This window comes from Gallinula chloropus, assembly GCF_964237585.1.
Source record: "Gallinula chloropus genome assembly, chromosome: 13".
NCBI classification, from domain to species: Eukaryota; Metazoa; Chordata; class Aves; order Gruiformes; family Rallidae; genus Gallinula; species Gallinula chloropus.
Genome location: NC_140098.1, coordinates 8,131,938 through 8,148,136, shown reverse-complemented (window position 1 = coordinate 8,148,136; position 16,199 = coordinate 8,131,938). Strand labels below are relative to the sequence as shown.

The window sequence follows — 16,199 nt, the reverse complement described above, 5'->3', positions numbered from 1 at the left end:
CCTCTCCCCCCCACCCCCCCAAAAGTTTGACGTGTATCATAGTTTGATGCCTGAAAGAACCTGCAGTGTTGCCCAGTTAATTTGTACATTTGGAAGTGTTTTAATTTTATCTATACTGTTTTTATTCTTCCTTCTACCAGTTTTTCTGCTTCCCTGATGCCATCATGGAAGTGGTTTATGGCTTTCTCCTACTCTGCATCACTGAGTGTAGTTGACAGCAACTGGCTTGTAGCCTGTCTGTCATGTTAATTATATACTATTAGAGACCATTAATCTGATGATTATTTACACGATAGATTTATAGTCTATCATGTCAATGTGTTCTTGGGAAACTGTAATCTAAAGATCAGTGACACACTTCAGCAGGAGTTTGCGTGTTTAAAACATACCATGTGCTGCCCTGAGCGTGCCCAGCCAGTGCAAGGGGCTGGCAGCTGGACCTGAATGCTGACCAGATGTGGATCCCCACCCCAGGACCCTGCCTTCGGGCAGACAAAAATGGACCCAGCATTTGGCTTTTAAGCAGTAGCTGCAGGGTGCAGCTGCCACCCTATGTGCAGGTGCCTGGGCAGGGAGGGGGCTGCCAGTAAGAGGGAAGGCTTTGCCTTTGGCAGCTCTTGCCTGAGTCCTGGAAGCTCTGGGAGCCTCTGTGTGACCACAGTCGACAAACGCTGGGACTGCAGGAGGTCTGGGTGGGAGGTGGTGGGGAAGGGGGCACCTTGTGGCTCTGGTGGCCCTGGTGCTGAGGCTGGGGAACATGCCAGGCCTGTAAAAGGAGGAAAAAGGGCTTTACACCCGTTTAAACTCTGTTTAAAGCTCTGCATGTTTTAAAAGCACTTGGCATATTCCAGTGGGATGTTTAATAAGGGTATAATGATGTTTTAATTTTAATTTTTAATTCCACAAGAAGAATAGATGCCAAGTAGATACTAGTTATTGCTGTTTGTCTGTATTAAGCTCTTTGACGTGATATTGTCAATAGGATCAGAGGACAGATGTATTCCCGCTGCGTGGAAATGCAGGGAACTGCTTCCAGGGAAGAGAGTGGAGAAGAGAGCAGGAGTAGTGAGGGGTATTCAGGTTCAAGCGACACGATGGTGTGAGGGAGGCTAATGCAGGGAACAGGTGGTGTGGCCATGGGCCTGGGTTCACGGCTGTGTTACTTCAGTTCCACCAGGTATCGACATGAAACTTGCAGTAATACAGCTGTGAGTGCATCGAAACTTTGAAATACGTGGCTAGAGTTGAGTTGCATGGGAATGCAGTGTTTTTATTAACTTCTGGCTGTTCTTAGGGGTTGATTAGCTTTATTCAGACTCATTCTGTATGTGTGTGTGTGTGTAGGGGCTTACACACTCAAAGGCAGCGTGTGTTTCTGTTCCTGTATGAAGTTTGCATTTCCCTGTAAGCCACTGGAGTTACTGCTGAATGAACTATTGTGAAGAACCCTCAGATCAATCCACCTTTGGTCCACAAGAAGTTTAATATAGGCTATTAAAAAAAAAGACTTCTTCAGAGAAAGGCTGATAAGAGTGTGAAGTTACTGTGGTAGAGTGTAGTGCATTTCTATAAATTATCTTTATGCAATTTCCCAGATTAATATCTAAATCTAAAATAAAGCTCTGCAGGCGGGGTCCCTCTGGGGTGCTGCAGTCAGGAGATAGATGATGCACAACTCCATGAACTCTTTTGAACTTTCAGATTGTATTTTTCTTATAAACTGAAAATTCATCTGATGAAGACAGGCTTGGCAGACACATCTCATGGTCTGAGGTTCAGCCTTCCTCTTAGGAAGCGGTGCAGGTGGGGAGCACACAGCCTGTGGCCAGGAGGGAGGCAGGGGCTCTGGAGCAGTGCAGGAGCCACTGTCGCAGTCAATAGGAAACTCCCTGCAATCTCATCCCCAGTCCCTCTGGGACCGTGCTTCTTTTTAATGGTCATTTTAATATTGCAGTGTACTGACATGTACTGGAGGCAGTGAACTTACAAGCTACCCTATGAATAATTTGGCATCTAATTGTGCATATTTTGAGCTTGAGGCCCCCTGAGATGACGAAAAGAGTTGTGTGGTTAGGCTAATTTAGCCTGAAAAAGAATACCTTTTTGAGGCAAGATGCATGTAAGTACATCACAAGAAGTCTTAGAGTGTATTACCAGGAATCCATAGGCGCTTCCTCTAGTACCTATGCTTGCCAGAAGGTTCTGTGGCTTCTATCTCCTAATACCATCCCTGATTTCCCAAATCCCATTCCCCCGGAGAGCTTCCCCAGCTGGAGAACAGCAACAGCCCCTTCATGCTGTCAGGCCATTGTTGGGGCTGCCTGTCACTTGGAAAGCCAAGAACAGGACTGATTTTAATGAGTCTTGTCCAAAAGCAAACATAAGGAAAACCACAAAAATACGGTTCCCAACGTGCGAACTCTGTGTGTTTGTGTTGGTTTTCCTTACATAGTTTCTAGAAAAATCCAAGTCCCTGTGTTATCGTTTTTCATTAAAGTGATGTTTCTAACCACGGTGGACAGCTCTCATATCCCTTGAAAACTTACAATAGTAAAATTGTCATAAGGATGAAGCAGGAATGCAGGATTTTATTAAACAATCTTCAGCTCATAAAAGGCATCAGTGTTGTGCCATTCTAGATCATATAAATATATTTCAAAGCAGAATCGTATTTCAGCAGAGGGATAAAGCACAAAAGAATATGAGTAGCGGATACCAACATAAAATATTAAACCATCCAAGAAGGGGTGTAGGTGTATGTTTATCCACACGGGCAAGTCAGGGGCTGTGAGCGAGGCAAGATTTTGGCAATATATCAGGAGAGCCATGAGCACAGATATCCCTGGCAGTCTGTGTGTGTGTCTTGCGGTGGCGGGGGGGTTTGGCATGGTTTCTCGCAGCGTGGAGCTGGGCGTTTCTGCACAGCCGCGTGAAACGCTGCGAGAACATGACGGGTGTCTTTAGTCTGGCAGAGTCGTCAAAGGGAGATATGAGCTCTACCTGGATAAATAAGTATAGATAGTTTTCTTTCTGATATGTGACCAGATTATTTTCCAGTTGATTTCCAGCCAAGGTCCCAAGTGGGCCACAGATCAAAAAAAGATAAGGGTCAGTTACAAGGTTGAGCTCATTCGGCGTTGCCATAGTAACTGACCTCCAGCATCCCTGGGAGGACGGCACCCAGCTCCCCAGGTGACATTTCTGCTGCCACACCATCAATCCGCTGCCTTTCACCGCCTGGGCTGCCTAATCGCCAGGGCGCTGTGCCGCAGAGAGGCTCCGTGGCAGGAGCGCAGGGTCCCCTGCCCTGCAGCCACCCTGCGGGCGAGGGAGGGGCTCTGCTGCATCCTCTGGGATTAATTACAAAAAGATAATGGAGTGGTGTCATCCAAATGGTCTGTATAGCAGGTTGTGGGCTTAGACAGCAATGGTGATGGAGAAATGTCTCCTGTACCGCAGACATTGCCTTCGTATGATGTGAGCATCTGCGAATTTGCCATCCCCTCGCAGCAGTTGCATCATGTTCTCGGGCATTGGTTTCACCTCCCTTGTTGGATTGTTTATAATGAAAACCAGTGGTGAAGTGGTGCCAGCCAGGCGAGGGCTTGAAGTGGTTCTCCGCAGGCTTTGTTTCAGAACGGGTGTCCATCACTGTCATCGTACTCTGGTTCCAGCCCCTTGCTCCTTCACAGCCACGTGGAAAAAATTACTGGGGAAGCTCCTGCTTTTCTTATCTTACATGTCTCCCCCTTTGCTTACTTATTCACTGGGAAATGAATTGCATAAACAGAATAGTTTCATGCAGTTTTCATTTTATTTCCCTGTGTTCATTCCAATTTCTATTTATTTCGATTACAATTAGAGCACTCCTTACATGGCCCATTTAATTCTACCAGATTTATGGTGTAATGGACAGGAGAAGGTTCTCTGTGAACACTGTATATTAATGCTTTGTTACACGGAATTACAGTATTTTAAAGTTCATTAAAAGTGCATTTAACTCATGGATGTGTGTATCTGAGTATGGGAAAAATATTCCCCTTTATGGCCTTAATTTGCTGCAGCGGAGTAGAAATACACTGGTCTGGGAAGCTATAGTATGGGATGTACATGTTGTTGTCAGGCACCGGCATCGGATTGTCTTACACGATCTCTCAAATTAGGACTATTGCAGATATTCCACAGGGAAAATTTTGCTTTATTAAATCAAGTTGAAGAGAGAAGTTTTAACTAACAGCAAAGACAATGCCATCTTGATTTTTATCGTTCAAATCTCCTATTTGCTATTGGTGTGATAACGTGTCAATACATGACAGCACTATTGCATACTCTTATATTGCCATTAATGCACTTATAAATAGAAATGCAGCTGATACAGTACACGGGTTTAATACAGCATTATTAATTATACTGCATCCTCGCCAGGAGGCTGCTGGTGTCGGTTCTCTTAGAGGCTTAGAGACTCATTGTAATATGTATTAAATGCACATTGCTGCAGCAGAAGTAGCTTTATGGAGAAGCATATTCCCGCTCTAAAATGGGCAGAACAGCAGTGTAAGTGCTACTGAGCACCCTATCAACACATTTAAAACTATCCTGCGAACGCATCCGAACTTGAGAACAATGAGCGACGTGCTTTGCTGCCTGGTTCAGCTGGGTCTGAGCAACCCGCTAATCCTCGCTAACAGGCAGTAAATTATGTACCTCCAAATTTATACAAATGCCTGCCTTTGACATCAGTGGGCACCACCCAGGTTTCACCTTCAGGATTCAGATAATCAGCTCTCGTTCCTACTGGCTTCCCTCAAGACCAGTATGGAAATAAGTATGTGTCTGCCAGGGATCAAATGCTTTTGGAGACAAAAGTAGGTACTGAAAACATTACAGGATACTATCATCTCCCCATGATACTTTTACACAAAGCGCTCTGTTCCTCTTTTGGCCTGACATAGTTTCAGCCTGACAGAATCCAGCAGGCCTGCTTGTTTTAAACAAGAGCACATCCTATTATTTTTTTGAGAAATGAAGTGTAAAATTAATGCTTATTATTTTGAGCTCTGGGAAAAAAAAAAAAAAAGGCAGGAAACCCAAGTTTCTTGTTTGCTGTGCCTTGCTCATTTAGGCCTATAATCAATTGATCCCAGCACAGATACACTTATGGAGAAATGGGAGAAGATCTAGTGCAGCAAGCTGTAAAAATCTGCATTTTATTTTACAAATGAGAGGGGCTGCATAATTCACCTGAGTTATGTAGGTCTCTTGTAGGTGCTTGTCATGTTTGGGGGGGGTGGGGTAGGGGAAGAATAAAAATGAGGGAACTGATTGTATGTTTTCTGTTGCTAACGCCCAGCACCACGCATTTGGCTGGAGTGTTGGCTGTCACACTGCATTGTCAAAAAGCTGCCTTGCATGTACCTATATGATCTTGTATAATTCAAGGAAGTTATTCTCCAAAGGTGACTGAATATCCCTATACATGCGCCGTGTTGCTGTGTAAAATAATATGCTGTAAAATGCCATAGAGGAGAGAGTGATTATAGCAGCAATTCTATCTATATCTTTGGGCATTTTCATATTTTGAATACACATGCATGAAAAGAGAAACGTTTGTCATGCTAACCATGGTACTTTTTCCCCCCTTTTTTCTTCCTGGATGGTTTTATAGACACAAGAAATACATAATGGACTCCTGTGGGAGTGGAATAAAAACCCCCACCGGTGAGGAGAAGGCCTTATAATTCAGAAGTGGATTTGCAAATCAAAAGGTCTTGCCTCGAGTGGGATAAATTTCCAGATCTGCAGGAACCCATTATGTTTTATTATTTTTCATTCGAGTTTTAGTTTGTTTGTTATGGGTTTAACTATTTAAAATACTGCAGGGATCAGCCAAGAAAATACACAATCTCTGTTACCTAATTAAACATACCGAGCCTGTAAGAATATGCCTCAATTGAAATGCTGAGCATTGTTGTTTTTTGGTTATTTTTTTTTAATTCTGCTGGAATTATAGGTGTTTAGGCTGCAAAAGGAGCAGTCATCTAACCATCAGTATGTGTCTGTATTTATGAACACACATGCTCACACAGGACCATGGGCTGTACATGAATCACTGTTTTTCAAACACCCAGTATGTGGAGGGTAGAAAATTAATGTCAAACATGATTTCTCTGATTTACTCATGGAAGGAATTTGTTCCATTCCCCCCAGTACTTGCTTTGTCCTCTCCAAGTTTATTGCGGCGTTCGGTGGCTGCACACAGCTGCACGGCCAGGCACGCTCAGCAGGCTCGGCACAGGGCACGTATCCCTTCCCCGTCTCTTCTCCCCTCTGGCGCAGATTGCAAAGATCACACAAAGCCAAAACTTTCCAGGCAAAGGTCTGATGCGAGCAGCCAGCCTTACGCTACAGCGAGGCAGAAGGTCAGGTTTTGAAAGCCATCCGTCAGTGCGGGCGATGTGCCCGCCTGTGGTGGCTGTCCAAACAGAGAACTGCAAACCTCAGTGCATCCTAGAAATATCCCAGTCACCGGTTGTGGCTGCCCAGGGAATTCGTGGAGCCACAGCCATGGAGCCACCAGCCCTTTCATCTTTCTGTGCCTTACTCTTTCCTCTTCCCCTTTTCTCTTTCCATTTCCTTCCCAACCTGCCTGTTCACTTCTACTCGTCCCACCTATCCTTTATGCCAGAACATGCCATCAGCACCCTGCTCTTCCCTTGTGTGCCATCGCTGCTCTCCAGGGCACCGCACCCATGGCCACACCACTTCCCAGAGCCCCCTGGCCTCCCTTGGGGCAGCATGGGCAGCCCTTTGCCAGCACATGCTGTTGCACGAGGTGCTGCATGAAGATTTTTTTTTTTTTTTTTAAATTATTGTTATTTTTCACACTGCATGGAGGGTCCTCCAAGACTTGTGTGCACTGGGAATTGCCTCCAGCTGCAAATGTGCCAAGATGCCAACATGAGAGCCACCGCGTGCCCGGAGAACAGGCTGTGCCCAGTGTGCCGCACAGAGCCCGCCGCTTGCCTGCCCTGGCACCTACCTCCCCGCCTCGTAAAAGCGCTCTGGGATACTGAGAGTACCAAAGGCCTTACAGAAAACAGTAATTTCCCTCTGTTTAGCCCTTTTAAGGTTATAAAAAGCTGATTTAAAGCAATTGTAAGTAAAGACTCTGCTTCTGAAGGCTCACATTAGTTCTAAGATCTAAATGCATTTGGCAAGAGATTCATGATATAATATAGTCATTTCTTAGGTGTCTTGGAACTAAAAATTGAAGCTGGTGAGATGAAGAGATAAAAATAGCTGAGTGTACATCAAAAGACAGTATTTCTTTAGTTTTTAAAGTATGTTTTCACAAGAAGTTTGTGCTGCTACAATGAAGGAAAGATGTTTTCAGACAGTATTTACAATCAGGAGATTTTTTTTAATTTAGGTGTTTGCTGATTTATATAAAATGTACATTACGTTGCCTTAAATTTCTCCTGTTTTCTCCTTCACTTCAAGAAAACTAAAGGATTATTTCATTTTCTGTGTGGAAATTGCTTTAATATGGCTTCAATATCTCAAAAAAAGGCCCATCTGCACCCAAACCCACAAATGTCAGTAAACAGAGAAACATAGCATCTTACAAAGCTGGTAGGCTTGAAATAGTAGTAATAATTATTATTTCCCTGTGAGTTCAGCTAGAACATAGGGGTATTTGAAACGGGTCCTGTGTATTCAGCGCTTAAGATACATGACATGGAAATTGCACTTTCAAATTATATTTAAATACCTTCAGTGGTCTCCTCAGCTTGAAAAAAGCCAAGAGATATAAAATTAAGGCAGATACTCTGCTCTGGGCTGCTGCTATTCTCCAGTAGTTTCCTCTCCTGAATATTTGCAGTGTAGTCCAAGGCGAGGACAGTGTTTCAGCTCGCTTTCAGTGTCGTTGGTTGAATCCACACTGTTAAATTCATTTCAGATGCTGTTTGACTCTTTAATAATCTATACTCAGAGCAGGGATGCTCTCCTTTTGTGGTAGGATGCGAGGTGGAGCGGTGCAGTGTTGTCACGAGCCTGGGAGCAGGCGCGCGGGTTCCCGGCGGGTTGATCGCAGCGCCGCTTTCATCGCCGCTGAAAATCAACGCCCCTAAATGTGACTGGGGGCTGTACACCTGAACATCCCACCTGAGCGGCTCGCCCGCTCCTCTGATGAGGCCAGAGCCGTGGCAACGTCTGCGGGTCCTTGAAGTTGTGTGCGCCGGCATGGGCGTTCCTCGCTGTCTGCTGCTGCATCCCCGACGCTAATCTGCTGTGTCACTAACAAGTTGTATCATTTGAACCTTGCAGAGGAAGGCATCAATCATGAGTGCAAGCTGTGTAACCAGATGTTTGACTCTCCGGCAAAGCTCCTGTGTCACCTGATTGAGCACAGCTTTGAGGGGATGGGAGGCACATTCAAATGCCCTGTTTGTTTCACAGGTAAGACAGGGAGGCTAAGACAAGCCTCAGCGTGCATGGCTTGATCCAGAAATGACACTCGGGGGAATTTGTAAAATACTGTATTCCTTTCCTTGGGAAAAAGAAATACTGTGCTTGGAAATGTTCAGAATGTTGTCTGTCTGAAACTGGGGCTCGCTCCAAAGAGCAGCACCGTGGTGTTTGACACTGAGCGGCACTGCCGCATGTGGCAGCTCTGCATTGCCCCCTACAACCCAGAGCCTTTTAAATTACACCTCGTGGCTCTCAGGTGAGACGCTTTTCCACAAGCAGGACTTGCAAGGTACATACCTGCTCTTGCAAGCCCTTATTCACCTCAGCGAGGACCCTTTAAAGGCTAGGCAGCTTGTGGCCCACTCACAGGGGTGAGGCTCACACAAGTAGAGGGTTGTTAAGACTAAATCGTATAGGTTTGCCAGCTGCTCTCTTGGAGGTTTCTTTAAGCCCCATTTTCTTGTGGTGGCATGTTTCTAACTCCTGTCTGAGGCCTGCTGGGTATTCCTTCCCTGGAGTTCATTTTAAGCTGCCTCATCAGTGCAAATGGTCTTGGGTGATCTTGCTTTTAAAGGACCTGCAGGATGCATGTTAAAGGCTGCCTTTAATACTCTCTTCAAAAAATTAGTTAACATCTGCATTTCCAATCTGGTTGAGTGATGGGGGTCAGGCAGGTGTGACTGTGGACCCCTTGTCAGCAAAGGGGAATGGCAGCACCTGTGCCTCCTTTAGCTTCAGTGGGAGCAAGGCGAACCCATGAAAGCTTTGGCCCACAATTTGAGAGCCTGCTTTCTGTGTGAGCTTGGAGTTAATTTATCCTTTCCTGAAACATGTTGCAAAATAACTCTTTGAGTGCAAGTGTTTAATTCTACTGAAGAAGGCTATTTTCACATACTGATTATCATTCATATAGAATGAGCTAAAAATTCAGTATTTTATTTTTAACCATCTAAAGCATGAGGTTCAATATGTTTCACTTCCAAGTTTCAGTTGACGAAGTCAGAATAATTGTTGGTTCAAAATCATAGTGAAGATGCTATGGTATTTGTGATATTAAATCATCTTTTATATATATATATATATACACATACACTGAATGGACAACCCATTTAAGAGGTCTAAAAACTGTGACAAGCCCTTTCAGATTCACATGTCTGCCAGAAATGCTGTTCTGGACCACGTGTCCTCCAGACCAGTCACCAAGGCTTCTCCTGGCCCAGTTGTCCTGCATTAAAAATGCATCCGATGCACCTGCCGTGGGCTCAGGGCTCCCCACAGGAGCAGTGACGTCCTCTCTTTGGTCTGATGATTGAGTTCTTCCAGTTACCCGTGGACAGTGTTAGCTTTATGTGAAATATCAAAAATCCATACAGGATTTAGAGTCTGTTAGAAGTAAGCTGACTGTCAGCCTGGAGACTCTAAATTGACTACTTGTAAGGAAATTCTGCTGAACTGAGTGTATCGGCACTTCTCTGGCAGATATCCTTGGACTCTTCAGAGTCTTTGCAATCATAAAAGTGCAGTTCCAGATGAGATGCCTTCTGCCAAGCGACTTGAACTAATCGTACTCTGTTGTTTCAGTTTTTGTACAGGCAAACAAACTGCAGCAGCACATCTTTGCAGTCCACGGGCAGGAAGATAAAATTTATGACTGTTCCCAGTGCCCACAGAAGTTCTTCTTTCAAACAGAGCTTCAGGTATGTTTACAACAGGAGTAAAAGCAAAGCTAAAGCTGTTGATTTCTCTGTGCAACTGTCACCCTTGTGCAGCATTTAGAAAAGGTGCATGCCCTCGGTATGGTCTCTTCTGCCCTTAAATAGTCTCTCAGTCTCCTCCTGCCTCCCCAGGTGCTATCAGGAGAAAGGGGTCTCTGAGCATGGCTGGAATAAATAAATAAGACAAGACAGATATCATGGTTCTTTATGAGTATTTCTCTTGACAGTACTGTTGCTACATCCTGACATGTCTACGTCAAACACCTTGTAAATAATTTCTTTTTCCCTATTAATAATTTAGGGACTGATTAACATACAAAGACTGAGCAAATGGGAGCTGCCCCTTCCCCTTCCTCACTGTTAAATCAGAAGTAAAGGAATTTTCCTTACCGTGGTATGAGAGCAAAGTGTGGAGGCAGTTCAACATGATGCTTAATTAGAGGCTCCACCAAGGCATTAGCATGTTAATAAACTGCAGGTTTTGCAGACCAGGCGTTACATACCCGTGTCCCTGGCAGCACTGGGGGCCACAGCACATTTGACTCCACAAAGGTGGTGCTTGGCCGGCACCCACTCCTGGGTGCAGCAAGTCTTTTGGAGGGTCCGGCCTGACCTGGGTGTGCTATAGCTGGTCTCAGGGCCCTGGCCCCAGAGGCCACCTTGGAGCCATGCTGGTGAGGCTGGGGTTTAAATCACACTGATACCTTTGGTGCTAAACCCACGTAGATGCTGAAGCCACCATGGCGTGTGTGCCTGATACCTCCCAGGCAATGGACAGCTGGAGCTTGCCCTTCCACAGCACTCCCAGGAGGGGCCCACCCTGGCCATCCTCCTTGGGTGTATCTGACCTGTGCTGCACGGCCACCAAAATCCTGCTACTGTCCCCTGGCAAATGTGGTCCTTTTCTAGCACGGTACCGTATGCCTCATTTAAAACTATTAGCTTTATAAACCATGATTTACTTAAACTTTGGAGGGGTTTTATTTATCTTGCTGAATTCCCAAGCTGCTGCCTCTTATGTCGTGCTGTCATGCTGTGGAAGGATGGTTGATCTTTTCACTTTGTTGATTTTATTTTTTTTTCCCCAGAGGAATTTCTTCTTTCCCTTGTTCTGGCAACCTGATTTGCATAAGTGTACAAAAGTTTTAACTATACCTTGTTAATATTTTAATAAAGTCAGCAGATTTTGGGTTTCTGTGTTCTCACTATGAAGGTTTTATGAAGGCAACTGTGGCTTGCAAAGCCAGCTCTGATTTTTCCTCCCAATTTTCTTTTAAAGTGGTGTTTGGTCAAAATGCCAGCACAATTAAAATGGGCACACTGGCTTCCTAGGTCACTGCATTAACCTTTAAATTCAGATGGTCAGATAAAGAGAACCTTGATAAATTATGGTCTTAGCAGCCTGTTTTTTGCAATTAGCAATTTTAATTACATAGTGTTTCAATTCTGAGGTATTGTGCATTGCAAAATTGCTGCAAATAGCTGCTTAAATCAGATAAATTATGATTGTAATGTTCTAGTTTTTATGCAGGATTTGTGTGCATTTAAAATTTCTGTGCTTGTAATTATCTGAGTAGTTCTGAATGGTGTTGGCTGAATGAAAATTCAGTACTTAGCTGCACAGTTTTAGTCTTTATTTCAGCGGTGACTCAGAAAAGTGTGTTTACTCGATGCCAGAGGTTTTACTAATCCACATACCTAAGCCAAGGAGGAGACACAATGTGTGTATAAATCATTTAGAAACACTCAAGACTTCTGAACCAGCCTGCCTTGGCACGATTATCTGACCAGTTTCTGATGAGCAAGGTGCCTACTCCAAATTCCTTCAACTGTTGGTGATGTTTTTGTTGAGTAATGAAGATCTGGTATTATTTTAGTGAACCAGCTGTTCAGCTACCAGTTAGGGTTAACTCTGCATAAACCTTTCAGTCTCTTAACTGCGCAGTGGTTCTTACATAGGCAAATAGCTATCCATCAAGGTGTTCTGCTTAATGAATTTGACTTTTCAGTTCTGATCTTGCTTTCCCACTGGCATAAAATAACTAGCACCAAATTCTGAACCTTTGCTTTGTTTATTTCTTTGTATTTGCAAGTGAAACCACTGAAAAAAACTTTTTTAAAAATTGAACATTCAGCTATTTCAAGAAGATACTCAGAGAGGGGTGCTTACAGAAAGCAAGAAAAACAAGGAGGGTGGGGAAAATGACAGAGAGCACAGGGAAGAAACATAGGGATGTTGTGGAGAGGCATGAATTGACCACACTGATTTGTGAACGCTTCTTTACACCAAGCCCAGAAGGGCACGTGTGCCATGTGATGAGAAACCTTGCCACTGCAAGTGTACTTTTAGTGGTTGGTGCAAATAGTGCTTGGGCAGCAGAACGCTTTGGAAGCACTTCTTGACTAGCAGTTGTACTTTAATACAGGCTTCTGCATTGAAGCTTGCACCATCTGATGGTTTAAGGAAGCTCCAAAGCTCATTTTTTGTCATGGTGGAAATTGTGGTGTGAATCTGGAGCGATGAATCAGATTCATGCTATTGCCAGAAGAAAAGAAAACAGAATGTTATTTAACTGCTTACATTATCTCATTGGAAATAAGGAAAGAAAGCACAGTAAGGTTAAGTATGAAACACAAAGGAAACATTATGTGTGATAACCCCACATACCCTGAGGGCAGAAGAGGAAAGGCTGGCAGCTCCATGTTTTTCACATCCTCGGTTTGTAAGATTGACAGCTATGAATATGATGAAAATCTCTTGGAAAAAAGCAAATGTATGGCTCGTGTATGGAACACCAAGACTAAGGCATTTCCCATACTTCTTTCCCCATACTTACTGAAACAAGTGTAGAGGTGGAGGGTTGGGGGGGTTCCTTGCAGGGCAAGAGGAGCCCTTTCAGGCAGAGCCCCATCTCTAGGACCCATGAGGAGCTGCTGGCCGCGACCGGCATCCCTGCTTCTCACAGGCAGCTGGAGCCACAGTGGCACACAGGCCATTCGAGTGTGGGAGCTGAATTTCACTCTGACAAGTGAAATTTTGGTTTTTACTATTTAAAACGTAGCAGGGAGCCCTGCCAACACTGAAGATGGGTCAGAAATTATGATGCTTAATGGGTGCTGAGAGTTATATTTGTGGTGTGATTCACAGCAGGAAAAGATACCTCCTCAATTGCTTGCATTGAGAAAAACATTAAGCAAATTGTGACTGAGCAGTGATTTTCAGAGGAAACTTAAGGAGGATTTTCATATGCACTCTTTTGCCAGACTGTTTTTTCCAAGGAGCCATCACATAACCAATGAAGTATTTGTATTTAAAGGATTAATTCCTGCTGTTTGCTTGTGTACTGTTAATCATACCGTTTCCTCCTAAATAATTACAATTGATGAAAACTAAGGCAAGGGATATAATAAACAATGCGCAAATAATCCAGGTACCAAGGGAGCAGGGTACCTGCCAGGTCTTTCCTAGCACAGGTGTTCAGGTGTTTTATTGCCTGCTATGAATAAAGGGCTTGCTTTCCTGTTCAGATTTGGAGATATGTCAAATCACTAAATTAAGGGAGCTTCACCGGAGGAATTTGCTGTCATTTTAGTGCCCAGTTTCTTTAAATGTACACATATCAAAAAGAGAGTGGCTAGTATGGCTCATTGGCTAACACTGTGGTCTGTCTCCCTCCTCATTTTATTTTATGTGAAAAGCTGGCAATTTTTATATATCTGTAAACAGGCATGAGCCTCTGCACAGAAATTGCACTCATTATATTAATAATGATTTACCATGAACGTCCTCCAGGGGCTTGATTTGGTCCACATCAAAGTCCTTGGGATTCTTTCTGCTGATTACAGCAGATCAAGCCCTAAGCAGGTTTTCTGTTTTTAAGCCTGCTTTTAATGTCAGCTCGATGTTAACTGCATCTCCTCGAGAGGGCTGGATCCTGCCCAGGAGAGGGGGACACCGCAGCGAGCTGCTGCCTAGACTGATGTGGCCTGAGGGAGGACATTAAGATGCTGCTCTGTACCCGTGGTGGCTTCCCTGGGAGCAGGGCAATGAGGAGCAACATCTCCAAAAGCTCACACCAGTGGTCCTTGGGGCCATCTGGATACAACAGTGTCCCCTGAAGCACGAGGGGAGAACGAGAACTTCTTGGCTTGTACGTGACCCACCTCCATCCAAGTGAGTCCACAAGGCTACGTCTAAGAGCTCGGCTTAACCACCGATGGTCAGAGCACTGAAGATAGACTTAGGCAATTTTTAGTCTGTACCCAGCTACTCAAAATCTTCCAGTGGTTAATATATCCAGCTCCTAGTTGAAAAATGTACTTTACCTACTTCCTGGGGGTACCTAAACGTAAACCTTACCTAAAAGGGCATAAAATCTTTCTTCCAAACAGCCCTATGTGCTTGCAACACTCATGTGTCTCAGTGCTTCCAGGCTCCTTCTCTATATAGTCAGGAAGAGAAAACCAGATCTATGGTATTTTGATGAAGTTGCAAAAAAATATTTTTCCCTGGGAAAAAACATGTGGAGGGCAGGAGAAAGGAGACCTGAAACGTGGCTCTGTCTCAAGGCAGCACTTCCCCTTAATGGAACTTTTGCTGTATTTCAGAACTTACGTACCACTTAGATGTTAAACACCAGGAGATTCTTGTTGGAATCAAATCACAAGCTCTTTCTGAGTTTCATATGAAGCACCTACAAAAGCATGTGTAGAATTAATTTTCTGCAAGCAAAAAACATTTTTTCTTTTGAACAGAATTTATATATTTGTATTTCAGCTGCTCATTGGCTCTTAAGGGTGTTGTCTGTCTTTCCCTATTTTTTTAAAAGTTTTTTTTAAAATATTAGTCCTCCTCTAAAGTCATGAACATGACCCAGTCAGTTATCTTAGCAGATTTGGCTAACGTGTCTTAAAAAATGTTGCTATGGTGCTTGGAGTATTGTTAAATTTTAATTATTAGTAGTTACAAAGCTAATAAATTACAAGAATACCAAATCTATTCCAGCCATATTGCTGGGTTTCATTCAGACGCAGTCAGATAATTATAACTAACAATAATTAAAAATTAAAAGTGCTGTAGGCACATACCCATCATGTTGAGTCTGTCTGCCTGAACGTTCTTTATGGACTGCAAACCCACAAGTTTTATCTCTGATCTGTTCTCTCAGCAGGGAAGAGTTTTACCTATTAGGTGTCAGGTTTTCAATAGACATGTTTAAAGTCGGTGGAGGAATATATGGCTCTTTAAAAATGTGGGGTTAGAGCCAGGCTGTCATAGTGACTAAAGCTAAGAGACACTGTTGCAGACTATGTGGAGCTGTCGGTGGGCTCTGCAGAAGCTGTGGTTGAGGCTTTGTGTGGGTGATGCTGGAGGCTTCCTGGGCCTGACATCTACAGACGTGGGTGCTAGATGTAAGAGCAAGGGCTGCTTAAGGTTGGGCACTTCTGTGTGGTTTGTCAGCAGCTTCTTCCCTAGCACAAAAGGAGGTGTGTTTCCTACGTCTGGGGCCAGGGATGCTGTTGGAACAGCCATGTAATCCAGACCATGTGGCCTCTTTGTGCGGCCAGCTCCATTGAAACAGAGGATGGTGCAGAAGTCTTGGATTGCCCGGTGTTTGACACAGTGACAAGGTGTAGTGCTTTGCTACTTGGAAAGATGATTCTGATCAATATATGCCTGCATCTTTATCATCCTTGAGGTCTCTTCAGTGAGACACAGAATGTTCTCTCGAGTCTGCAATGACTCACCCGAGATGTACCTTGGAAATGTCTGGCACTGAAGTGGTGTGTCCCACAATAAAAAAACCCCTCCTTCATTTCTTACACCATTAACGCCATTCTGTGGCTGGCCCTGGCTAGCAAAGTGTAGGAGACTTCGCATTAACATGTGCAGAGAACCCAGCAGTGATGCAGAGCAGGGGGAAAGAAGAAGGGAGCCAGGTGAAAGGCATCGTTTCAGTCATTAATGCACTTAAGTGCACCCAAGTGTCAACATGTGTGATCAAGTGTAAG

The 16,199-nt window shown here is 44.1% G+C and overlaps 1 protein-coding gene across 1 annotated transcript in view; it reads left to right on the top strand.

Annotated features, from left to right (window-relative positions):
• Window positions 1-16,199, top strand: part of ZNF423 (zinc finger protein 423) — a gene marked incomplete at its 5' end in the record, with an annotated part of 231,527 nt that overhangs the window by 199,888 nt on the left and 15,440 nt on the right. The window contains 2 exons of the mRNA XM_084270140.1: window positions 8,329-8,460; window positions 10,054-10,169. Coding sequence (XP_084126266.1) covers window positions 8,329-8,460; window positions 10,054-10,169 — 248 coding nt within the window. The remainder of the gene's footprint in view (window positions 1-8,328; window positions 8,461-10,053; window positions 10,170-16,199) is intronic.